The 26,449-nt window shown below is 48.0% G+C and overlaps 1 protein-coding gene and 1 long non-coding RNA gene across 2 annotated transcripts in view; one reads left to right on the top strand and one right to left on the bottom strand.

Moving 5' to 3' along the window:
- LOC310851841 overlaps nucleotides 1-26,449 on the top strand; it is a 140,060-nt gene that overhangs the window by 14,553 nt on the left and 99,058 nt on the right. The gene's annotated exons all lie outside the window — the stretch shown is intronic.
- LOC310851589 (galectin-4-like) lies at nucleotides 529-23,993 on the bottom strand. The gene is made up of 10 exons (XM_083754156.1): nucleotides 23,876-23,993; nucleotides 17,756-17,844; nucleotides 16,007-16,208; nucleotides 14,818-14,958; nucleotides 12,585-12,641; nucleotides 6,400-6,435; nucleotides 5,729-5,758; nucleotides 4,898-4,986; nucleotides 3,638-3,797; nucleotides 529-808 (listed from the first exon to the last, which is right to left on the bottom strand). The coding sequence occupies exons 1-10, from the start codon at nucleotides 23,918-23,920 to the stop codon at nucleotides 662-664; spliced, it is 996 nt and encodes a 331-aa protein (XP_083610282.1). The 5' UTR covers nucleotides 23,921-23,993; the 3' UTR covers nucleotides 529-661.

The raw sequence follows: 26,449 nt of genomic DNA, 5'->3' as shown, positions 1-26,449 counted from the left end.
CTCACCTGTAGCTTCACAGATATCCCCCAGGGAGCCCTAATGCTCACCTAGCACATTTCCTCAAAGGAAAACAACACAACAACCCCCTCCAGTGGCTTCTAGGAGTTTTGCTGGACTCCGAAGGTTGAAATCTGGAACTGCAGAAGTTCAGTAAAAAAGTAAAGGTACCCCTGACCGTTAGGTGGAAGTTAATCCGCAACCTGATTAGTCTACAGGAGAATCCCAGAATTAGCCAATCATGTGTGACCCATTGTGTAAATAATGTATATAAAGCAGATACTTTGGGGAAACTTTCATTCCTCACTACTATGAGCTGAATAAAGAACATGAAATCCACACTCGACTCCGAGTATATTAGTCTCTGTTATTTGCCTTTGGGTCTCAGAGTGAAATGAGCAGCTAAGAAGTACCAGAGCCCAAACTCCCCCACTTCCAGCCTGGCTCCCAAGATGTGGCTATTACCATCTTACTGAAAGGAATTCGGGTCTTGCCCTGTTTGTGCAAAGAAGCAGGCACGCAACACACTCCTTCAAAACAAGACGCTTTATTGCAGCTGCCAATTAGAAATTCCATTTCTTCCTCGAGCCAAAGGAGGTGGGTGTTGCATAGAAAATGCAGCTGGGTGCTGGGTGCTTGCGACTCCCTTCCCCTCCTTCTTGGCTCAGTACTGAATGTACGAAAGCTCCACATCTCCGTCAATCTCGAGCATGTCGATGCGCTGGAAGTTCTGGTAGCGATGGTTGTAGTTGAAGAGTGGTTGGCCGTTGGCAAACACCTTGAAGCGCTGGTTGCCGCAGCGGATAGAAAGCTGTTTCGGGGTGGGGAGAAGGAGAGTGTCAGAAAAGGCCTGTCGGATCGGGCCCACGGCCCACCCAGTCCCTGTTCTCACAGGGGCCAAACCAGATCCCTGTGGGGGGACCTGTGAGCAGGAGTCGAAGCCCAAGAGCGCTGTCCCTTCTGCCACAGAGCAAGGCTGGCCCCAACTTAGCTCAATATTTTATTGAGGATCTGTCAAGTATTCTGTATGGTTTCTGCTCATAGCTGTCAACTTACAGATAGGAAAATAAGGGATCAGCAGCCTTGAAAATCAGGGATCAGCAGCCAAAATAAGGGATTTTCCAAGCACAGGTATGTTAAACTTCTGAGCCCCTCCAAGCCAAAGGCAGAAAGCCCAGCCAGCCGCCAAACAAAGCCTCAAGTGGTGGTTCCCACAGCGCAGCAACCCGGCAAAGGGGATGCAGCAAGGAAAACCACTGTCCCCTCTCCGCTGGGAAGCGCTGAGCAAAGGCGAGTCCCCAGGCAAGGTGGCCGATTTGATCGGGAGAAGGCATGCAAGCTCCACCCCCCAGTCGTTCTTAGACTCCTTATTGGGTGAGCAACGCAGCCAAGCAACACAGTTGGAGCCTCCCTCCTCCCTGGCCGGCAGGGAGGGAGGGAGAGGAGCTGCTTCCTTTGAAACCCGGGAAATTTAAGGGACATCATCAATAAGGGACAGCAGCGGGACACAGCGCTGGGATAAGGGAGTTTCCCGCCAAATAAGGGACGGTTGACAGCTATGTTTCTGCTGCATTTGTGATGTTCTGCTCTGTTATACGAGGAAGGAGATCCCGACTGAATGTCAGGATGAACTTTCTGACAGGGAGAGCGGTTCGACAGGGGAATGGCCTCCCTCAGAAATCCGTGAGCTCTCCTGCCTCAGAGGTTTTTAAGCCAAGGTTGGAGGGCGATCAGCCATGGATGCTGTTAGCTGAGATTCCTGCATTGGACTTGGGTCCCTTCCAACTCCACAATTCTATTATTGGTTGTAAGCCGCTTTGCGATTCGCACGAATGAAAAGCAGGATTCAATTTTGGCCCCTGAGGCAGACCACAAAAAGGCGGTGGACCCCCAACAGGAGTGGAGACCTACACTGGGAGCAAGAGGGGAATAAAAGTTGAGAACAATTCCCATCACTTGCAGGGGTGCAATTAGTGCCAGCACCGTCCGTTAAGAGTTTGGGTGTAATCTTTGACACCTCCCTTTCCATGGAGGCGCAGATTGCAGCTATAACAAAGGCGGCATTTTTTCCATCTCCGCCAAGCTAAGCAGTTGGCTCCTTACCTCTCTCGTCCTGACCTAGCCACTGTGATCCACGCGACGGGCACCTCCAGACTGGATTATTGTAACTTGCTCTACGTGGGGCTGCCCTTGAGACTGACCCAGAAACTCCAGCGGGTGCAGAATGCTGTGGTGAAACTCCTTATGGGATCGTCGCTACGAGATCACATTCACCTGGTGCTATACCAGCTGCACTTGCTCCCGGTGGAGTACAGGATCAGGTTCAAGGTGCTGGTTTTAACCTTTAAAGCCCTATTCGGCCTAGGACGCTCGTACCTACAGGACCGCCACTCCTGGTATGTCCCACGGAGGACCTTACAGTCTTCAAACAAAAACATCTTGGAGGTCCTGGGCCACAGGGAGGTTAGGCTGGCCTCAATCAGAGCCAGGGCTTTTTCCGCCGTGGCCCCGATCTGGTGGAACGCTCTGTCCCAAGAGACTAGGGCCCTGCGGGACTTGACATCTTTCCGCAGGGCCTGCAAGATGGAGCTGTTCCACCAGGCCTTTGGCCAAGGCGCAGTCTGACCCCATCCTTTGGGGTCATAGAACTCTAGCCCAATGGTTGCCATTAATTTGATTCTGAATTGACTTTAAAATGAGTTGATTACTTTTATTGTTATTAGCCGCTCTGAGCCCGGCTTTGGCTGGGGATGGCTGGATATAAATAAATTATTATTATTATTATTATTATTATTATTATTGTCTGAGGAGATCCTCAGCATCTGCCTTCGCCAAGAGGACACAGAGGGGGTGGCATGGGGGTGCCAAGGAAGGGGCAGATCTGGTCTCCGAGCAGCGTGCTGCAGTTGCCGCTGCCATTCTTTGGGCTCACGATCTGCTGCCCTTATGGACCATAAAGGTAAAGGTAAAGGGACCCCTGACCATTAGGTCCAGTCGTGACTGACTCTGGGGTTGCGGCGCTCATCTCGCTTTATTGGCCGAGGGAGCCGGCATACAACTTCCGGGTCATGTGGCCAGCGTGACTAAGCCGCCTCTGGCAAACCAGAGCAGCGCATGGAAACGCCGTTTACCTTCCCGCTGGAGCGGTACCTATTTATCTACTTGCACTTTGATGTGCTTTCGAACTGCTAGGTTGGCAGGAGCAGGGACCGAGCAACCGGAGCTCACCCCATCACGGGGATTCGAACCGCCGACCATCTGATCGGCAAGTCCTAGGCTCTGTGGTTTAACCCACAGCACCACCCACACCCCCTTATGGACCATAGACTCATAGAATTGTAGAGGTGGAAGGGACCCCAAAATTCATCTAGTCCAACCCCCTGCAATGCAGGAATCTTTTTCCTGAAGCAGGAATCTTTTGTCCAAGCAACTGCCAAGGAGCAATGACCCTCTTCCCTGGATTTTGGGTTGTTGTTTTTTGTTGTTGTTGTTTTTTTGCAGCGAGAAAGATCACCAACTAAGCATGTGCCCTCCTTCCCGTGCCACAGAGTCAAAGTTATTTAACTGCACCGTTTCTCCCCAATCCCACCATCCCATCCTGGCTGGGGCAGATCTCAGCTCTGGGCAAATGAACACTCACATCAAAGTATTGCCCGGCTTGGAAGGGGTTGACAGACAGCTCCCGTTCCTCACGTCCCCATTGGCCATTCAGGAAGCTGTTCCTGACCACAACACGCTCATTCATGCGGGGGTTGATGTGCAGGGCCGTATCCGGGCCAGCTTTGAAGTTGATCCGGAATCTGGAAGAGGAGGAGGAAGGAAAGGATTTGTAAGATCTTTTAGCACTGTGGCACTTTGGAACTCCCTGCCTATGGACATCAGGCAGGCGCCACCACTCGACTCTGTCAAAAGCTATTTTTGTTTTGATGGGTGTTTAGAATGGTGGCATGCTTTTAGTTTACTAAGTTTTTTTTAATATTTTCTGGGCGCTTTAACCGTTTTCACTAATAACCTTACCGTTCTGTTCGTTTCGCAAACTGCTTTGAGGTTTTCTGCAACTGTATATCGATTTTATGGCACGAATGAATAAATAAATGAATAAAATAAAAATATCCTTGCTGGGTCAAATCAAAGGCCTCCTGTTTCCTATAGCAGCCCTGGTGGACAACTCTGGGGAGCCCACAAATCAGGGGAACAAAGGAAACAGACCCCCACACCCTTGTTAATTTGTCTGCAATTTTTGTTATTCAGAGGTAGAATGCCTCTGACCATGGGGGCTCTGCGTAGCAAGACCCCCACACCCTTGTTAAATTGGCTGCAATTTTTGTTATTCAGAGGTAGAATGCCTCTGACCATGGGGGCTCTGCGTAGCAAGTACAGCTTATTGCAGATGGCAGGCCTGCCCCCTTTTGCAAATCATTCTAAGTCCATTCTTAAAGCCACCTTTGGGCGACGGCGCCTGCGTCTTGTCGCAAGTGAATGCCATGTGCTAACTTTTCACAGAAGGAAGGAATCCTTTTGTGTGGCATAACCTGAACCCGTTGCCTATCAGTTTTCATGGAACAATCTCTGGGGAACCTGAGGCCATGCAGAAGCTGCCGAACTACAGCTGGGAGGTTTCAGGTTCCTCATTCTCTTGCACAGCGCACGAAAAGCCTCATTTTGTTATCACTCTCAGCCTCTAATAGCTCTGGGATTCAGCAAGATGAAACCCGAACTCAGGACTCCTAATTGGGCTGAAGAGCAGTGGGGATCTGAGGCTCCAAGGAGAATCAGGTGGAAAGTGGGTCTAATTGCTGTGAGGGAGTAGTGCACAATGTGTGCATTAATGCCATTCCCTGGTCTAAAAGAAAAGGGCTGCCACTTATTCACGGAAACAGGCAGAAACAGGACGGCTTACTGTTTAGCGTGTGCTGGAATGAATCCTCTTAGCACGATGGTCTTCTTGGATCCCAGCCCTCCGGCGAGGTTTCCTCGGTATGGCACTTGCTGAAACACGAGTTTATAGAGATATATGACGGCGGGAGTTGAAAAGCATATTCATTGCAGGGGGCTGGACTAGATGACCCTCGGGTCCCTTCCAACTAACACTAAGATTCTACGATTCAAGACAATATGCAATACTTTCTCAAGCTACCAGTGTGTCTGGAACACAGGGATGTTTCGGGGCTAAGACAGACAAGCTGGGGAAAATGTGGCCCAAGCTTAGGAGGACATCAGAGCAGCCCTATACCTGGATCAGGCCCCAAGGCAGATGCCCATAGGGCATGGTTAGGCAAACTAAGGCCTGGGGGCCGGATCCGGCCCAATCGCCTTCTCAATCCGACCCGCGGACAGTCCAAGAATCAGCGTGTTTTTACATGAGTAGAATGTGTCCTTCTATTTAAAATTCATCTCTGGGTTATTTGAGGGGCATAGGAATTCATTCATCCCCTCCAAAAAAATAGTCCGGACAGTGGACCGGCCCCCTGCTGAAAAAGTTTGCCAACCCCTGCCATAGGGGAAGTTTGCAAGCAGGAACTGAACGCAGCAGCCCTTTTTCCTATTCCAAGCCAGCAATTGCAAGCCAGCAATAAATCACACTGTGAAAGTTGGAGTTAACTCTTTATTAGCCAAAAAACACGATCTGCACAGAGAAGGGCCTCAGATGAAGATTGCAGGCTCTGGACTGGCTGAGAATGAGCAAGGAAAGAGAGAAAGGAAGATATCAACAAATCCCGCAAACACTTACCGGGTGATAGGAAGCAGGAGCATTCATCACCTGTGAGGGAAGAAAGCCCAAAGAGGTCATTTACCTGTTCAGCATCCCCTCAGAGACTCCCAACCTGAATCCCATGAGCACCGGGAAGAAAAAGCCGCTGAACCAGCCTTTCTCCTTTTGTTATTTTCATTTATTTATTGCGTTTCTTTCCCATCTTTTCCTCCGGTCAGCCGAAGGTGGCATACACAGTTCTTCCCCTTCTTCCTTTAATCCTCACAACAACCCTGTGAGGGAGGCTAAGCTGAGAGGCAGCCCAGCGGGGATTCGAACTGTGGTCTCCCAGTGTTAAGTTGTGGGTGAACATATCAGACGACACAGCAGTTCTTCAAACAGCTCTTGTTTATTCACAGGCCAGAACAGAACTGAACTGAAGGGTTCAGCCAGCCTGCTTCTATAGAGCTCCACTACAACGCAACAGTAACCACTTTCTGTAACTATCCAATCACTGAACGTCACTTTCAACCCCTTATTTGCATATGAGTGAAAACTATGTACAGTATCCCCCTGCTGGCCCAGGGTGAGAACTTCAGTACATAACATAACACCCAGGTCTAACACTTTAATCACACTGGTCAGCTCTAAGCAAGTCAGCCTGCTGGGAAAGTTTTATGCTTCTTCCCCCATCTATTCACAGTACTTACGGGAAGGTTGGGAGACGGGTACGCTGGCATCATGCCCTAAAGAGAGAGAGAGAGAGAAATAAATTATAAAGCAGGGACTAAATTCTGTGCCAGCGTCAAGAGGTTGGCACAATCGGGCATCTGCCTAGTGCCCCAAACCCAAAACAAATTCAATACCTTGAGATAGAGCAATTTTTGATAAAGAATGGACTACCAAAACTATCACAAGAAAATAGATCAATCCTGAACTGCAAAATAACACGACTAGAGATTGAACAAGCCATTCAGAATATGCAATTGGGCAAATCTCCAGGGCCAGATGGGCTCACTGCCAAGTATTATAAGACACTGAAAGACTATTTGATACATCCATTGATGGAGGTTGGCAATGAAATTTTGGAGGGGAAGAAGGCGCCGGAATCGTGGAAAGAAGCTTTCATCACATTGATACCTAAATTGGAAACGGAAAAGACACAACTCAAGAACTACCGTCCCATCTCCCTTTTAAATGTGGATTGCAAAATATTTGCAGACATTTTAGCAAGTAGATTTTAAAAAGTTTTAAATGAAGTAATCCATAAGGACCAGGCAGGCTTTCTCCCAGGTAGACATTTGTTTGCTAACACAAGGAACATTATTGATATTTTGGAACTTCTACAAACAAATATCAATACAAAAGCTGTGTTAATTTTTATAGATGCAGAGAAGGCCTTTGATAATATTTCCTGGAAATTTATGAAGAAAAATTTGGAAGGGGTGGGAGTGGGAAGGGGTTTTGAAAATGGGATAGATGCAATCTATTCAGAACAAAAGGCTAAATTGATAGTCAACAATGTGGTGACAGAAGAGTTTAAAATTGGAAAAGGAACACGACAAGGTTGTCCTATCTCTCCCCTGTTATTTATTTCGGTCCTGGAGGTGCTCTTGAACATGATTAGAGGAGACCGGTTGGTTGAAGGAATTCAGGTCGGAGCGAAACAGTACAAACTTAAAGCTTTTGCAGATGACCTGGTTTTGACTCTAGAAAGGAGCCAGAATCTAGTACGAAAAGGGTTTTACAATTGATTCAAGAGTTTGGTCGGGTGGCGGGATTTAAATTAAACAAGCAAAAAACTAAGGTACTGGAAAAAAACTTAACAGTTACAGAGTCAGAAAGGTTTCAGAAAGAGACAGAGTTAAACGTGGTTAAAAAAGTAAAATACCTAGGGGTAAACATAACAGCAAAAAATTTGAGCTTATTTAAGGATAATTATGAGAAATGTTGGTCAGAAATTAAGAGAGATTTAGAAAGTTGGTCAAGATTGAAACTTTCCTTGTTAGGCCGGATTGCTGCTATAAAGATGAATGTATTGCCAAAAATGCTGTTTTTGTTTCAAACTTTGCAGATTGTGGACAAAACGGAGTGCTTTGGGAAGTGGCAGAGAGATATTTCCAAATTTGTCTGGCAGGGCAAAAAGCCCAGAATCAAGTTTAAGATATTAACTGATGCGAAAGAAAGAGGGGGCTTTGCCCTGCCAGACTTAAGGTTGTATTACGAATCAGCAGCTTTTTGCTGGCTAAAAGATTGGCTGCTTCTCGAAAACACTGATGTATTGGATTTGGAAGGTTTTAACAATGCTTTTGGTTGGCATGCATATTTATGGTATGACAAGGTTAAGATTCATAAGGCTTTCAAGAACCATATTGTCAGAAAAGCAGTGTTTAATGTCTGGACAAAATACAAAGACTTATTGGAAAATAAAACTCCGAGGTGGCTTTCACCACTGGAAGCTAAGGCCCGGAAAAGACTCAATATGGAGGCCGAATGGCCGAAGTATTGGGAAATATTAGAAAAAGATGGAGATAATTGGAAATTGCAGAGTCTGGAGAAAATGAAAGACAAAGGGCGAGATTGGCTACATTACGCTCAGATTAAAGAAGTTTTTAAACTTGACAAAAAGTTAGGATTCCAGGTGGAAAAATCGAAGTTGGAAACGGAATTGTTAGAGCCTAAGACTAAGGTACTTTCAAGAATGTATAACTTGCTGTTAAAATGGAACACACAAGATGAAACGGTCAAATCGGCTATGATAAAGTGGGCACAGGACATTGGGTATAATATCATGTTTGAGGACTGGGAAAGGTTGTGGACCATTGGGCTGAATTTCACTGCATGTAATGCTTTGAAAGAAAATGTTATGAAAATGATATATAGATGGTACATGACCCCAGTCAAACTTGCAAAAATATACCATTTGTCTGATAACAAATGTTGGAAATGTAAAGAAAATGAAGGAACGTTCTTTCGCCTCTGGTGGACTTGCCCTAGAGTGAAGGCTTTCTGGGAAATGATATACAATGAGCTGAAAAAGGTATTTAAGTATACCTTTCCTAAGAAATCAGAGGCCTTCCTTCTGGGTATTGTCGGTCAGAGGGTCTTAAAGAAGGACATAAAGAAGAACATTTTTTATGTATGCAACAACAGCAGCAAGGATACTCGTCGCCAAGCACTGGAAAACCCAAGATTTACCCACACTGGAAGAATGGCAGATGCAACTGATAGACTACATGGAACTGGCCGAGATGACCAGCAGAATCCGAGACCTGGGAGAGGAGACAGTAGAAGAAAACTGGAAGAAATTCAAGACCTACCTACAGAAACATTGTAAATTGTATGAATGTGAAGAAGGATGCTAGATTATAAATAACTTGGCACCATTAAGCTAGGTGAAGTGATATATGAAGATAAGTTAAATTTAAGAAAAGACAAATTTTGGATAATTATTAGGCTAAATTTAAACTTTTAAGGTTTGAATAAATGATATCTAAAATTAGAGACACAGCATTGGAAAATTAGATAACAAGAATGGAAATAAGGTGATAAATTGCTGGTTAGATATTTATAAATTAGGAACGCAGGAGCGGGAGATGCGAGGGAGTCCAAAGAAGTTAAGAAAATATGTTACGATATGTGTTACCTTGTTTCTTTATTTGTATTGTAATTTATATATAAAAAAAAACTTTCAATAAATATTTTTTTAAAAAAACAAATTCAATACCTTGCGACGCAAATACAATTATCACAATACACAAAGCGCAACAGACTGAATAATAATAGCTGTGAAGATTTTACTGGTTATTTCCTAACGTAAAGGTCTAGTCCAGTATGTGCAACATATACCGTTCATATATATGGTGTATAACCCATGATACATTTCTTTTTTTCTTTTTCTTTTTTAATATACATTTTTATTAGTTTTCACGTATATTTTCCAAACAGAACATCTCATCTTATACAACATTTTGGCTATTTTAGCCTGAGACTTCCATCAACCGCCTCTAATGATTTTCAAACCTCATCTCTTAATATTACATTTGTTATCCTAACTGTTACTTTTAATAACTTAAAATCCATTCCCATCTTTTCTGCAATATTTCATATAGCTCTCCTTACAAAACTTCTTGTAGTCCTACACGCAAAGTCAGTTGGTTACAATTGTCTTTCAAATAACTCGTATATTTACTCCAATCTTCCAAGAGTTTCTGATCCCAATACATTTATTATTTTCTTATCTTTTCTTATTGTTTCTTCTTGTGAGTTCCTGTATAACACAATCCTTGTGCCAGCAGCCTACATCGGCTGTGTTGTTCTCATTACCTTGAGGACTTTTCTAATTTTACCTAAGGATTCCGTTATACAGGAACTCACAACCAATAAAATGTTCACAGTTATTACCGTATTTTTCACTCCATAGGACACACTTTTTCCCTCTTAAAAACTAAGGGGGAAAGTCTGTGCATCCTATGGAGCGAATGCAGGGGGGGGAGGCAGGCAGGAAAAGCCCCCAAGAGCCGCACACACGCTCCACGCGGCTCTTGTGGGCTTTTCCCCAGGAGGGAGAATGGACTGACGCGGCCAGTCAGTCCTTTCTCCCTCCTCGTAGAAATGCCCGCAGGAACCACACACTGCTTAAAGGGTGCGCGACTCCTGCGGGCTTTTGCGGGAGGTGGGGGAATTGCCATAGCCGCGCGCAGCCTCTCTAGCCGGGAAAGGCTGCGCAGAAGCCAAGACAGAGAGCGGGATGGATCGCACTCGCTGCCTTGGCTTCTTTAGCCACACTTCTTTAGCCATGCTGGAGAGGTTTAGCTCCCGGCTGGAGAGGTTTTGCGGCTATGGCAGAAGCCAAGACAGCCAGTGGGATGGATCCAGCTTGCTGTCTTGGCTTCTTTGCTCTTTGGGGCCTGGGGGGAAATAATATTTTTTTTCTTGATTTCCCCCTCTAAAAACTAGGTGTGTCTTGTGGTCCAGTGTGTCCTATAGAGCGAAAAATAAGCCTGTTGTGCTTTGTGTATTGTGGTGCCCCAAACCCATTTGTAGAGAATTTGAAAGCAATTGCTGCTGCCTCAACGAGCAAGAGATCAGAACACGGGAGAATACCGTATTTTTCGCTCTATAACACGCACCTGACCATAACATGCACATCGTTTTTAGAGGAGGAAAACAAGGGAAAAAACATTCTGAATGAAACAGTGGATGTATCATTTTTGTGCTTCATGCTGTGGCCACAGACATGTGATCTGATGGTGAATTTGGGCTGACCCAATGCAAAAATCCTGAGGATCCATGTGCATCCATGGTTTGTAACCACGTTTTTGCACCATTGCAGCCCCAGGCAACAGTGGGTGCGTGATTTTTGGGGGGCAGGCTGTAGCCATGGACATGCTATGTGCTCTGATGGTGAATTTGGGCTGACCCAATGCAAAGATCCTGAGGATCCATGTGGATCCATGGTTTGTAACCACGTTTTTGCACCATTGCAGCCCCAGGCAACAGTGGGTATGTGATTTGGGGGGGGCAGGCTGTAGCCATGGACATGCTATGTGATCTGATGGTGAATTTGGGGTGACCCAATGCCAAAATCCTGAGAATTCCTGTGGATCCATGCTTTTTAACCACATTTTTGCACCACTGCAGCCCCAGGCAACAGTGGGTGCGTGATTTTTTTGGTGCAGGCTGTAGCCATGGACATGCTATGTGATCTGATGGTGAATTTGGGGTGACCCAATGCAAGGATCCTGAGAATCCCTGTGGATCCATGCTTTTTAACCACATTTTTGCACCATTGCATCCCCAGGCAACAGTGGGTGCGTGATTTTTTTGGTGCAGGCTGTAGCCATGGACATGCTATGTGATCTGATGGTGAATTTGGGGTGACCCAATGCAAAGATCCTGAGGATCCATGCTTTGTAACCACATTTTAAGTGGGGAGCGAAGGAAAAACAAAGAAGGGACATTAGAGGGGTGTGCAGAGAAGCAGCTGGCTAAGAATGCAGGAGAGGGATTTAACGGGAGGGAGGAAAGAAAGGCAAAAGTTTCCCCCCACCCAAGCCAGCCATATCTCTCTCTCTCTCTCTCTCTCTCTCTCTCTCTCTCTCTCTCTCTCTCCCTCCCCCCTCTCTCTCTCCCTCCCCCCCTCTCTCTCCCTTCCCCCCCTCTCCCTCTCCCCCAGCAGCACCGGAGCTTGCCTGGAGGGGAGGGGCTTTCCCTGCTCTTTGTTCCGTTTCAGCAAACACAGCAACGAAACAGAGGAGGGTGGGCAGTAAGACCCTGAGGCAGAATGCAGGAAAGCAGCCGCTTCCTCTTTTCAGGTTTCGCTTCTCCGTGCAGCGTGCAGCGCCGCGATTTGATTTTTGCATGATTTTTCGGCTCCAGGGACCACACATTCGCTCTATAACACGCACAGACATTTCCCCTTCCTTTTTAGAAGAAAAAATCTGCGTGTTATAGAAGGAAAAATACGGTAAATTTTGCAAACGTGATTTTAAAAAGTGTGGCCTATACGACCATTCAACTGAGGTTGTGGTGCGGCAGAATTTATCAGACCTGCACAGAACTCTCCATTTGGCCTCCCGAGACACAGATATCTATTTGTTCATGTATATCTGCTCCACCTTTTCCTCCAAGTTGCTCAAGGAGGTGTGCGAGGTCCTCCCCGCCCCCAGTTTATCCTCACAACAACCCTGTGAGGTAGGCTAGGCCCAAGTGAGCTTCATGAATGTGCAAGGATTCAAACCCTGGTCGCCTCGCTCACAGCCCGGCGCTCTAACCACTGTGCCACACTGCCTCTCATCCCATCTCCCCAGCACCACACACACCACCCAAACACAACCTGTGCCCTGCCCAGTCCCCGCCCCCTTGAAATTCCCCACCTCCTTGCAGTACTTACAGGCATCCCCATTTGTGGATACTGCTGCCCTGGCATTCCTGGCATCCCTGGCATTCCCTGCACCGGAAAGAGAAGCAAAGAAGATTGAGGCAATTGGGAGGGGGGCCTTTCGTCTGCATCCACTTCATGGCTGGGGAAGCAGCGGACCTCTTCCCGAAATTTGGGTCTCTGTCTGTCTTTGGACTACAATTCCCATCATCCCTGACCACTGGCCTCGCTAGCTGGAGACGATGGGAGTTGTAGTTCAAAAACAGTTTGGGAAACCCTGCTCTATATCAGCGACGGGGAGCCTGCAGCCTTCCAGATTTTGCTGGACTACAACTACAAGAAAGAAGATTCCACCTAAACATTAGGAAGAACTTCCTGACAGTAAGAGCTGTTGGACAGTGGAATTTGCTGCCAAGGAGTGTGGTGGAGTCTCCTTCTTTGGAGGTCTTTAAGCAGAGGCTTGACAACCATATGTCAGGAGTGCTCTGATGGTGTTTCCTGCTTGGCAGGGGGTTGGACTCAATGGCCCTTGTGGTCTCTTCCAACTCTATGATTCTATGATTCTATAACTCCCATCAACCCCTGAGCATTGGCCGATTGGCTGGGGCAGCTGGGAGTTGCAGTCCAACCACATCTGGAAGAAGAAGAGTTTGGATTTGATATCCTGCTTTATCACTACCCAAAGGAGTCTCAAAGCGGCTGACATTCTCCTTTCCCTTCCTCCCCCACAACAAACACTCCGTGAGGTGAGTGGGGCTGAGAGACTTCAGAGAAGTGTGACTGGCCCAAGGTCACCCAGCAGCTGCATGTGGAGGAGCGGGGAATCGAACCTGGTTCACCAGATTACGAGTCCACCGCTCTTAACCACTACACCACACTGGCTTCCCCAACTCAGGAGGAGAAGGAGCGAATGTCATCTCTCTCCTGCTCTGCTCAAAGTCAAGGAGCCTAGAACTCGAGGCCAGTCAAGCTGTTCTCATGGGTTCGGAGTGTCGTCAGTCTGGATGGTGCCCTAAGTCCCTCTCAATTCTTGGGGTCCTGTACCCAGTGAAGGTTGCCACTATTTGGGCGCCTATGGCAGAAATGGCCATGGGCAACTTTCCCCTTCTCCCCGGCAGAGAGACACCATTACAGTGGTACCTCGGGTTACAAACACTTTGGGTTACAGGCTCCGCTAACCCAGAAGTAGTACCTCGGGTTGAGAACTTTGCCCCAGGATGAGAACGGAAATCGGGTGCCAGCGGCGCAGCGGCAGCAGGAGGCCCCAGTAGGGAAAGCACACCTCAGGTTAAGAACGGTTTCAGGTTAAGAACGGACCTCCGGAACGATTTAAGTTTGTAACCCAAGGTACCACTGTATTTCATTTTGTGACTCTTAACAGGGCCGGCTCTACCGTTGGGTAGAGTGAAGCAGCCACCTCAGCTGGTTTTTGGCCATCGTAAAGAGGCAGCAAATTGAGAGCTGTTTATTGCTGCTTCATTTTTGCTGCTTGTGGATCTGCTGTTTTCCGTTCCTCGATCTTAAGTTCAGTTCTCCGGACTCCTGCAGCAATTTGCAATTTAACCCTCATGAAAACTCGCCAGCATCTTAGTGCAAATTTCTCCTAGCGAGCACTATTTAACATGCAGTTTTGGCTAACCCATTTTGGAAGCTGTTTCTCCCTTATATGCCATCTACTCTATTACGTTAACTCTTATTCGCTTTTGCATGCATTTTGGGAAATGCTGGGTGTTTGGAGAACCACCCTGCAAAATTCAGGGTAGTGTGAATTTTGCGGGTGGGCTGTGTTTCGCTTTTCGTATTGTTTCGGATTTGCCATCAAATGGAAATGGAATCAAAGTCCACCCCCATCTCTACTTAGGAGTGGGAGACCTCAGGCCTGGGGGCCAAATGTGGGCCTTGAGAACTCTTTATCTGGCCTCTAGCACTCTTCCCAAGCCCTGACCCATCTCCTTAGGCCACACCCCCTCTCCTTAGGCCACTCCCACACAGACCACACCCCTATCTACAAGCCTTGCTTTGCAACCTCCTTTTTGCCTTCTTGGAATGTGTCTTTGAACTCTGATAAAGATTCTCACTTGCCTGATTGGTGGAAAGAGAGGGTGTGTCTGTGCATGAGGGTAAATTAGCATCCATTGCTCCACCCACTTTTGCTGCTGACCCCTCCCACTGTTGCCGCATGGCGCCCTGGAAACTTGTCCAGAAGGGTGAAAATGGTCCCCCTTCCACGATCTCGGATGCTCACCCCGCCTCCCATCATGGCGGCTCCTCCTCCAATGGTGGTCACTGACTGCAGCTCCAAGTCGCCATTGGCCTGCACAGCCTGGACTCGCTCAGGAGGGATCCTGTGGCCGAAGGTGCAGAAGGGGTTCCTGTTCACAAGGATCTGCCGGTACACAAATGAGGAGGAAGTGCAAGTGAGCCCCTTTGCAGCCCACCGAGAGTCTGCCCCCCATCATTTCAGCCCCTCCATTCCATTCCTACCCCATCTCCCACTTTCCTTCACACCCAGCAACCCTACTGAAGAGCGAGCCAGCAATAAATCACACTGAGAAAGTTGGAGCGAACTATTAGCAAAGACACAGGGGTGTCAGGCCTAACGGGCACAGCAGCTTGTCTCCAGTCGGTCTTGCCACTATGAAGCGGTTGCTGAGACCAAAGGTCCCAGCCTCCCCACAGATGCTTAGGTCCCCTTGTCTCCAGGGTTCCCCCCCCCCCAAAAGCAATTGGAGACTGTGCCTGCATGAAGCCAACCTCTCCTACGCCCTGTTCATGCCTCTTCTGGATCTGGGAGAAAAGCAGATCTGAGAGAAAAGCTTATCGCAGCAGGAGGGGTGGGGCGCGCATCTGTAGAATGGCAATTTATATTGGTCTCATCATGGTATGTTTGCACTAGTTTGCACATTTTGCATAATTACACGGATGTCAAATATTGTTGAACATTCCATGGCATCAGATTAGAAGGCTGCTATTTAACCTATTAGGACGTGGGTGGTGCTGTGGGTTAAGCCACAGAGCCTAGGGCTTGCCAATCAGAAGGTCAGCGGTTCGAATCCCCGCGACGGGATGAGCTGCCGTTCCTCGGTCCCTGCTCCTGCCAACCTAGCAGTTTGGAAGCACATCAAAGTGCAAGTAGATAAATAGGGAAGGTAAACGGTGTTTCCGTGCGCTGCTCTGGTTCGCCAGAAGCGGCTTAATCATGCTGGCCACATGACCCGGAAGCTGTACACTGGCTCCCTCGGCCAATAAAGTGAGATGAGTGCCGCAACCCCAGAGTCGGTCACGACTGGGCCTAATGGTCAGGGGTCCCTTTACCTATTTAACCTATTGTGTACAGACATCAGCGTCTCCTGCATTCAGGCTGAACGGACAGCGAACTCTGGGACCCGCACAGGGAATCGGTGAGTCTGACACCCTTGGGTGCTCACACAAACCTGGTATCCATCGGGGTTGACTATGATGATGACCTCAAAGTGTGAACCCTTTTGGAGGGGCATGCTATGGTGTTCCTCCTTGCCCCACTTTCCCCCTTGGAAGCTGTTCAAGACGACCTTGTCTTTGCCATCAAAGCGAGGGTTGAAGTGCAGTGCAATGTCGGCCCCGTCATTCATGCCACAGAGAAAGTTCAGGCTGAATCTGGAAACCATGGATGGAAATAAACGGGGAAAACAATAAAATGTAGTCAGAGGGCAACCTGTTTGCTGTTATATTGTGATGCCGACATTTTCCACCCCACTTCCCACAAGGCTTGATTCACACTGAATTTGGCATCCTTCAGAGGGTGGCTTCCGTTTAAATAACAATAGGCATGTTACTAGCCCTCATTGCTCACATATATATAGCAAGTTACTAGTCCTTGCTTCGGAATACGATTCAAAACATGCAAGGAGCAAGTTCTAAGCCTAAAGTATCTGAAGCCAAAATGCGCACATTTTGGAAAACTGCTTTGAGGTTTTATTAAAGACCTAAACGGCCTCGGTCCTGTATACCTGAAGGAGTGTCTCCACCCCCATCATTCAGCCCGGACACTGAGATCCAGCGCCAAGGGCCTTCTGGCGGTTCCCTCATTGTGAGAAGTGAGGTTACAGGGGACCAGACAGAGGGCTTTCTCGGTGGTGGCACCCGCCCTGTGGAACGCCCTCCCTTCAGATGTGGAGGAAATAAGCAGCTATCTTCTTTTTAAAAGACATCTGAAGGCAGCCCTGTTTAGGGAAGTTTTTAATATTTAATGCTGTACTGTTTTTAACACTTGATTGGAAGCCGCCCAGAGTGGCTGGGGAAACTCAGCCAGATGGGTGGGGTATAAATAAATTTATTATTATTATTATTATTATTATTATTATTATTATTATTATTATTAACAGTCAAGAGTCACAGTATATGAATGTAGTGAAATCAATCAATATAGTCCACGGAGATTAAAGTTCTGCTGAGATCAGTGGGGCTTCCTTCCAAGTAAGTGGGGACAAAACTGCAGCCTAAATGAGGATTTATAGCAGCCAAGAAGCAATGACGTAGCTTCTAGTTCTGCACTATGGCTAGGAGAATAAAAAGAATAATCAGATCTGCTCTCTCGTTTTTTGCCACATTTGCACAAAACTACATTAATGTGGAAGTTTCTTGGTAGAGGATGTGGGCTTTTGCAGAATATGCAGAGTTAAAGAGAGAGGACATATGATCACACTTTTTTTAAAAAAAAAAAAGATTCTATTTGATAAAATGTATATACCACTTGAGTGTAAAAAAACCCCCCACCTCAAAGCAGTTCCCAAACATAATAAAAGAATAAAATTCTCAATAAGAGCAGTTTATAAGCATTCAAAAAACAATTGAAATTGACGATAAGCTGAAAACAGGTTAAACACATGTCCAACATTCTACATGTCTGGATAAATTTGCCTTTAAAAAAAAAAAAAAAAAAGATGTTTGGGGCATTTGCTAAAAAAGAGTAAACTGAAGGTGTCAATAGGCGGGGAGTTCCAAAGTGCATGTGCTGCCACACTAAAATATTTCATACGGATGTGGAAAGGGGTGTTTTGTGGCACCTGTAAGGATGCCAGTTCTGCAGATCAAAAGCGGTTGAGAGGGCATAAAAGGGCTCAGGCGATCTCGCAGGTAAGCTGGTCCGAGGTGGTCAGTCCCAGTTCTGTGGCCACCCCTCCTACCCAGAAAGGACCCCTTACCTCTTGGTATGTTGTGGCACCATCCCTGCCACATATATGGACATGCCGGGGCGAAGCCCACCGGGGACCGGCTGGGTATGAGGGAGGGGCTGAAAGACAAGAGGTTTGGGGGGGTGACAGATGCAATATATATGGTTACCAGATTTTTTTTAAATGAATCCGGGGACACTTGAAAAAAAAATACATGCAGAGACATCACCTTGCTGACAAAGGACCGTATAGTTAAAGCTATGGTTTTCCCAGTACAGTGGTAGAACTTAATTTGTTCTGGAGGTCCATTCTTAACCTGAAACTGTTCTTAACCTGAAGCACCACTGTAGTTAATGGGGCCTCCTGCTGCTGCCGTGCTGCCGGAGCACAATTTCTGTTCTCATCCTGAAGCAAAGTTCTTAACCCGAGGTACTATTTCTGAGTTAACGGAGTCCGTAACCTGAAGCGTATGTAACCCGAGGTACCACTGTAGTCATGTATGGAAGTGAGAGCTGGACCATAAAGAAGGCTGATCGCTGAAGAATTGATGCTTTTGAATTATGGTGCTGGAGGAGCCTCTTGAGAGTCCCATGGACTGCAAGAAGATCAAACGTATACATTCTGAAGGAAATCAGCCCTGAGTGCTCACTGGAAGGACAGATCGTGAAGCTGAGGCTCCAAGACTTTGGCCACCTCATGAGAAGAGAAGACTCCCTGGAAAAGACCCTGATGCTGGGAAAGATGGAGGGCACAAGGAGAAGGGGACAACAGAGGATGAGATGGTGGGACAGTGTTCTCGAAGCTACAAACATGAGTCTGACCAAACTGCGGGAGGCAGTGGAAGACAGGAGTGCCTGGCGTGCTCTGGTCCAGGGGGTCACGAAGAGCCGGACATGGCTAAACGACAACATGCTTTATTATCCCTAATTACATCTATACATTAGCTGTTTTGCTGTCTTGAGAAGTCCGGAGGAGGAGAGAAACCTGGGGGGAGTGGAGTTAGAAGCAGCGTTTGAGAATACAACGGTGGGATGATCACAGAATCACAGATTTGGAAAGGATATCTGAGGGGCATCTAAGCCAACCCCCTGCAATGGAGCTACTGTATTTTTCACTCCATAGGACGCACTTTTTCCCTCTTAAAAACTAAGGGGAAAAGTCTGTGCGTCCTATGGAGCAAATGCAGGGGGGGAGGCAGGCAGGAAAAGCCCCCAAGAGCCTCACACAAGCTTTGTGCAGCTCTTGCAGGCTTTTCCCCAGGAGGGAGAAGGGACCGCCGCTCCCCAACCTGTTCTGGGGGCTGGGGAAGCTCGGGCTTCCCCCGCCCCCAGCCCCGCAAGTTCTGGGAGTGGAGGCAGGCTGCCTGAAACCCCCAGAGCGTAGCGGCAGTTCGCACTGCGCTGCGGGGGTTTCAGGCGGCTATCCGCAAGCCTTCGGAGTGCAGCAGGAGTTCTCGCTTGTGGATAGCCCCCTGAAGCCTGGAGAGCGAGAGGGGTCGGTGCACACCGATCCCTCTTGCTCTCCAGGCTTCGCTTCGCTGGAGAGGCGCTGCACAGTTTTCCCTCTCTGCCCAGCGCCCCTTCAGCGAAGCGGGAGGAAAAATGGAAGGGGCTCCGTTTCTCCTGCCGCTTCGCTGAAGGGGCGCTGAGCAGAGAGGGGGAGAGTTGTTTTTTTCCTGTTCTCCCCCTCCTATGGTCCGGTGCGTCCTATAGAGCGAAAAATACGGTACTTCAATTTAAGCAGCCTCAACTTAAAAGAACATAAGGCTTCCCTGTTCTAATTTGACTTCTGTATTCCCGGCCATCAGGGACACGCTCTCGTTCACACTCTCACACACTCAGCTGCCCGGCTCCTCGCCAGCTCTGCCGCTACTCCATTTGGGGATTGAAGTCATTTCACCCCTCTGCGCCTTGCCCAGCAGAGAAACCGTGCCCCTTGCGCCCCTCCTGGACAACTGCGTGCCACCCACCCCTGACTCTCGAGCCTCCCCCAATCTCCTGCCCCCTTCCTCCTTTGTTTTGAGAGTTTCACAGGGTGCGAAAGAGGAGCTTTGCACCTTGCCCAGCAGAGAAACTGCTCGTCTTGCCCGGGCAACGGCCGCCCACCTGCGATCTCTTCTCTTCCTACCCCTCCATCTGCATATTACTCCAGGAGAGCAGGGTGTCATGTTTCCCGGGGACGTTTAATGAAATCCGGGGACATTCCGGGGATGGAATTTGTCTGGGGACAGATTTGCAAAAAAAAACGGGGACGTCTGGTAACCCTACAATATACCGAGATCCAAGTTCATGCATCTGAGGTAAAGGTAAAGGGACCCCTGACCATTAGGTCCAGTCGTGGACGACTCTGGGGTTGCGGTGCTCATCTCGCTTTATTGGCCGCGGGAGCCAATGTTGGTCCGCAGACAGTTTTTCCAGGTCCTGTGGCCAGCATGACTAAGCCGCTTCTGGCGAACCAGAGCAGCACACGGAAACGCCATTTATCTTCCCGCCGGAGCGGTACCTATTTATCTACTTGCACTTTGATGTGCTTTAGAACTGCTAGGTTGGCAGGAGCTGGGACTGAACAACGGGCGCTCACCCCGTCGTGGGGATTCGAACCACCAACCTTCTGATCAGCAAGTTCTAGCCTCTGTGGTTTAACCCACAGCGCCACCCGCGTCCCTTTCATGCACCTGAACCAGCTTGCAAAAAATGTATTTGGTGGCTATTCTCTGCCTCCACTGTCAAGAGGCCGTAATTATTCTAAATGCCTGTTTCTGGAAACCACAGGAGGAGAGAGGGCTCTTGAGTTCGAATCCTGCTTACGGGTTTCCCACAGGGATCTGGATGGGCGCTGGGCGAATTGGGCCACTGGCTCTTCTGCTGTATTTATGTATATCAGGACAAAAAGGGGAACCCTGCACTCAAAGCCCTGAGCGTTTCCCCCGATAACGTTTTATTTATTTTTAAAATGCAAAACAGGTTCAGAAATTGTGGAGGATTGTACTTATGACTGGAAAACAGAGAACTTGGAATGGCCCGAGCTGCCAGCTCATCTTTTGCTTTGCAAGATCGGTTGGGAACCTGCAGAAAGCGCCGTGTTAATTATTAAGCCATCCAGCTATGAAACGGACTCGCTTAGGGTGGAGCAGGCTGGCTGAGATCCAAGCTGCAAATGAGTTCTGCTTTTATCCACAGGATCTGAACTTGGGAAAGGTGCGTTGAGGAAGAGGTCGGGTGGATGGCTGGCTGGCCACGTACCCTTATCAGATCTTTGCACGCACGGAACTAAAACAAAAAAAGCAAGGAAGGGGAACTTTTCCGCCAGCTGGGTCGGACTGGCGAGATCAGGATCCAGGATGGACATCATTGATTGAAGTGCCCTCCCCGCCCCCATATGAAGGAAGGCATAGGCCTTGTTGTGTTAACCCAATGGCCCCCCTAGCCGTGCATTAGGGAGCCGGGCTCAAACACTATGCTAGTGTAGGAAGAACACATTGATTAAACAAAATTGACCAAACGCTTCAAATTCCTGGCTAAAAGGGAAATTGGAACAGGTGCATTATATACCTGGCAAAGTCTCCATCAGGAAAAGCAGCACTGGAGCAAACCAGGCAGAGGGCCTTCTCGGTGGTGGCACCCACCTGTGGAACGCCCTCCCACCAGACGTCAAAGGGAAAAAAACAACTACCAGACTTTTAGAAGACATCTGAAGGCAGCCCTGTTTAGGGAAGCTTTTAATATCTGAAGTACTATTGTATTGTAATATTTTGTTGGAAGCTGCCCAGAGTGGGGTGTAAATAATGGGTGGGGTATAAATAATAAATTATTATTAGTTATACCTCGGGTTAAATATGCTTCTGGTTGAGCGTTTCCAGGTTACACTCCACCGTGACCCGGAACTAACAGAACGTGTTATTTCCAGGTTTCGTCACCCACGCATGCGCAGACACTCAAAATGACATCACGCGCATGCGCGGAAGTGGCAAAACATGACCTGCGCATGCGCAGACGCATGTTACGTTCTACTCAGGATGTGAATGGGGCTCCGGAACGGATCCTGTTCGCATCCAAAGGTACCACTGTATTATTATTATTATTATTATGTAAAAAGGTAAAGGTAAAGGATCCCTGACAGATAAGTCCAGTCGCGAACGACTCTGGGGTTGTGGCGCTCATCTCGCTTTACTGGCCAAGGGAGCCGACATTTGTCCACAGACAGTTTTTCCAGGTCATGTGGCCAGCATGACTAAGCCGCTTCTGGCGAAACCAGAGCAGCGCATGGAAACGCGCTTAGGACCTTGAAAAATGCTCAGTTTGCTGCACTGAGTAAATTGACCGGTTTTTAGGACTTTTCTTCCTCTTCTTGACAAATCAGCTTGTCTCCTGGGGGAAATCTCTGTGCATTGCAAAAGATTCTGGGATGCTGCCTAGGTCAGAGTCAGGAGTCAACCTTACTGGCACATCCCAAGGTCTGCGCCAAAGTTGGCTTCCCGACTTTGAACTCCTTTGGGGGGGGGGTCAGTCCTTCTCCTGTTTTTATTTCCCCTGGTTCTTACCATCTGCTCACCTGCCCCCCCCCCCACAAGTGAGCAAGCAAGCAAGGAGTGGAGATAGGCAGAGGAGCAGGAACTCAGAAAGAGTGGAAGCGGTGGCAACCGAAGGATTTCTAGAGGGGCATTACCCAGCGTTTTGCATTTGACTTGTGCCGTTTTTAAACTATATTGAGTTTAAACTATATTGAGGCCTGGCATTATTTATATTGTGTGGACACGGGTGGCGCTGTGGGTTAAACCACAGGGCCTAGGACTTGCCGATCAGAAGGTTGGTGGTTCGAATCCCCACAACGGGGTGAGCTCCCGTTGCTTTGTCCCTGCTCCTGCCAACCTAGCAGTTCAAAAGCACACCAGTGCAAGTAGATAAATAGGTACCGCTCCGGCGGGAAGGTAAATGGCATTTGCATGCACTGCTCTGGTTCACCAGAAACGGCTTAGTCATACTGGCCACAGGATCCGGAAGCTGTACGCCGGCTCCCTCGGCCAATAAAGCGAGATGAGTGCCGCAAACCCAGAGTTGGTAACGACTGGACCTAATGGTCAGGGGTCCCTTTACCTTTGCTAATTTTAATAAAAGTGCAACCAAGGGGGTGGGGAGGGCATGCAGGTACGTCTGTGGAGTGCGTTCTGTGTCACAATTGCTGTGACTTCTGGCACCCTTGATAAAATAGACAGCAGATCACCGGTGTCAAAGCCATTTGCTAGGACAGTTCAATGGCCTAAAATCCCAGGCACCAGTTGCGGCGAGTGCTTTCTAAAGGAACTGTGCACACTTTCGTTCATGGTGCCCTGGCAGTTCTTAGACTGGGGGAGTGGGGAGATCTGGAGGGGCTTCTTCTCAAACGGAGTGCTTGAACCGAACTCCAGGCAGTGCAAGCTTCAGAAACACACAGAACTCTTAGATAAAACAGTAGCAAATTCTTCTCCAGAGAGAGAATGTGTGTGAGTCGGGCAGGGGTTACTTATCAATACAAATCTACAGTAACCTCAGATAGGAAAACCTGTTTGTGATACAGATTGAAATGAAATTTAAAGGCGTTCTGCCAAATGCTTCTGTTTGATTTAAATAAAGAAATAAATGAGGGCTGATCCACACTTCCCTCTGAGCTTTAAAGTTCTGCGTCCAAGCGCTCTCTCTCTCTTGCTCTGGAGTTTTCCCCACGATAACCTGATCTTTAAATGTGAATTGGAGCCAACTGCAATTCGCAGAAGACGCGAATTTTCGTTCATGGCGCTTCAACGTTAAAGAGCTGGGTTTCGGTTTTTTTGAGGGGGGGAGCTCTGGGCCAAAAGAGAGAGACAGAGAGCTCAAACACAGAGCTATAAAAGCATGAATCTGTGCCTGGATAGAGCAGGGCAAAAGGTGGCTATTATTATTATTATTATTATTATTATTATTATTATTAGCACCCTGCCCATTTGACTGGGCAAGAGCAAATGAGCTATAAGTTAAACAGAACAATTGCATTTTTTAAATCCCAGAGCAGGTCTTGGGGGGGTGGAGGAGAAAGGAAATGGAATACTCAGGTTAAGTGACGGCAAATTTTATTCTTTTCTTGCAGAGAATGCGAGAGCGCAGATTGCGCAGGGAGAGATGGAGGCGGAAGGCTTACCGGGTTGTAGGTGGGCATGTAACCGGGTGCTGGGACGAAAGCCATGGTGCCGCAGTCTGACTTCTGCTCAGATGTGGATCAAGACCGGCTGCAGGAAAACCTCCCAGAGCCACCCGGAATACTTTTATAGCACCTGGCTCCAAAGGGGTGGAGCAGCCAGGAGGTCTGGCCAGGACCCACCCATCTCAACAGGTGAGGAGCTCACCTGTCTTATCCTCAGCCCAGAGGAGGGGAACCTCGTTGGCTGTTCTGCAATGGAAAATTTGGGGGTTTTGCTCCTATTTTGGACTGCCTAGTGGTCGCAGCAAGGAACTTAGTGGTCACCAGGGTTTAGTGCTGCAGAGAGAGATTTGACAATCCGCCTGAGCTGCTCTGGTGCTTTTAACAGCCCGACAGGCAGAAATCTCACAGGCCAAGCATCCCATGTTGCTTTCCTCCGTGCCAGGAAAACAGTTTCACCTGTGAAACATCTGTATAGCAGCAGCTCACCTGGAATAAATTTTGCAGGGGGCTGGGGAAACGACTCACCTAGCTGCAGAGGAGATCTACTGGATTCAGGGCAAGAAGAATGAGAGCTGTTGGCCGGTGTCTCTTTGCTAAGAGCCAATCAGCTCTGAAGAATACGCAATACTAGTTATCCTCAAAAGTTTGTGGTCGTGTGAGTGGGACACAGGCGCTCAGAGAGTTAAGGCACTTCATAAAATTCCCACATGGGCAGTTTCGGACGTCAGAAAGGTGCCAGGGCAGGCATGGGTGTTTTAGAGCTTGGGTAATTTTAGCCCCCAAACTCGTCACATCCTACATTTCCCCCAAGCGTCCAGGAAAAAACGGGGCACCCTGTTTTCTCACATGAGAGCATGGCAGTCATTTGGGGTGTCGAGATCTTGTGCAATTCCACGCTGATATCTTCCCCTTTTAAAAAAGCACATTTTCTGGGCTGTGGTGTCATGCAATGCCCTAAAACACACATTTTTGGGGGCAGTGCAAACACATCCACCCAAAAATCATATCTTTGGGTCTCTGTGACTTGTGTAGGAGAGCAGGCAGGAAGGTGTGCGTCTCAAGATGTGGACTCAAGATGTTGGACGATCGGGTTCTGTCCATGTGCAGAGTTCACCTCTCGCCGCTGAGTAATACCTCGAAAGTGGCTTGAATGAAACAAACTCAAAGCAGGAGTGAAACCGGGATGATCACCCTGGCAGGGAAAGTTTCAAAGGTATGTGAGCAGGGGGAAAGATCCACAGGCGGACAGTAAGGTAAAGGTAAAGGGACCCCTGAACCTTAGGTCCAGTCGTGACCGACTCTGGGGTTGCGGCACTCATCTCGCTTTATTGGCCGAGGGAGCCGGCGTACAGCTTCCGGGTCATGTGGCCAGCAGGACTAAGCCGCTTCTGGCGAACCAGAGCAGTGCACGGAAACGCTGTTTACCTTCCCGCCGGAGTGGTACCTATTTATCTACTTGCACTTTTGACGTGCTTTCGAACTGCTAGGTGGGCAGGAGCAAGGACCGAGCAACGGGAGCTCACCCCGCCGACCTTCTGAACCGCCGACCTTCTGATCAGCAAGTCCTAGGCTCTGTGGTTTAACCCACAGCGCCACCCGCGACCCCCCCCAAATGCTTGGGTTTGCCACCTGAGTGCCGGCGGTGAACCTGTTTGCTGGAGTTACTCAAAACATTTAAAGCTCTATGGTGCCACTTCAAATTGATATGGCTCCCCCCCACCCCAGAATTATATAAGACTATATGAAACTTGCCGAACTGACTGGGAGACTCCGAGACCAGAGAGAAGAGACGGTGGAAGAAGATTGGGAGAAGTTTAAAGAATATCTGAAAAAATATGTTAACATTTAAATCTTAGAATAGCTTTGGAAGTGGATATAGGCTGTAGGGTTAGAAGTAGAAGATAGTGTATTTTAAGATAGTATTATTTGTAAGTGATAAAATGTGAAGATTTCTATGGTAAAAGTAAGCGTGATAAAAAAAATGGCTAGAAATTATGATATATGTAAACTGCTAAAGTTGAGGTAAAATGAAAATCAGATAGGGGGGACTTGTGGAAGCTCACCTAACGATGTTTAGAAAAAATAAGGATAAGACAAGAATTTGTTTGGGTTTTTGTGTGTGTGTTGTTCGGTTGTGTTATAAAATGAATAATTTTTTTGGAGGGGGGAGAATTCTGGGAGCTGTAGTTTGTTATGGGTGCCAAGAGTAGTTAGCGGATTCCTTATTCCTCTCACGCAACTACAGTTCCCAGAGTGACTTAACAGCCAATCCCTCTTCCCAGGGAAATCTGGGAATTGTAGTTCTGTGAGGGGAGTCTCCTAACCAATCATCAAACTATAGCCCCCAGGATATATATATATTTGGAGGGGGGAGCTGCAGCTCTTTAAAGTGGCACAAAGGTGGCATTGAGGAAATCTGAGGGCATCGTACCTTCCTGACTCGGGCCCTGGCTTCAAGCCCAGCCGTTGGCATTCTCCTCACCCGAGACCTCTGCCCCTCTCTCCTTTCTTTATCTTGGCTAGCAAACCTTTGAAACGCCCTCCCTGCGGAGCGGGTTGCATCGGGAACTG

This window comes from Podarcis gaigeae (assembly GCF_964106915.1).
Source record: "Podarcis gaigeae genome assembly, chromosome: 8".
Taxonomy (NCBI): domain Eukaryota; kingdom Metazoa; phylum Chordata; class Lepidosauria; order Squamata; family Lacertidae; genus Podarcis; species Podarcis gaigeae.
This window is presented reverse-complemented; position numbering and strand designations above follow the sequence as displayed.

Coding starts and splice junctions, on each gene's coding strand:
- LOC310851589 (XM_083754156.1), bottom strand. CDS start 23,920: ATGGCTTTCGTCCCAGCACCCGGTTACATGCCCACCTACAACCCG. Junction 6,436..12,584: donor ATCCACAAATGGGGATGCCT/GTAAGTACTGCA, acceptor CTCTCTCTTTAG/GGCATGATGCCAGCGTACCC. Junction 5,759..6,399: donor ACCCGTCTCCCAACCTTCCC/GTAAGTACTGTG, acceptor CTTCCCTCACAG/GTGATGAATGCTCCTGCTTC.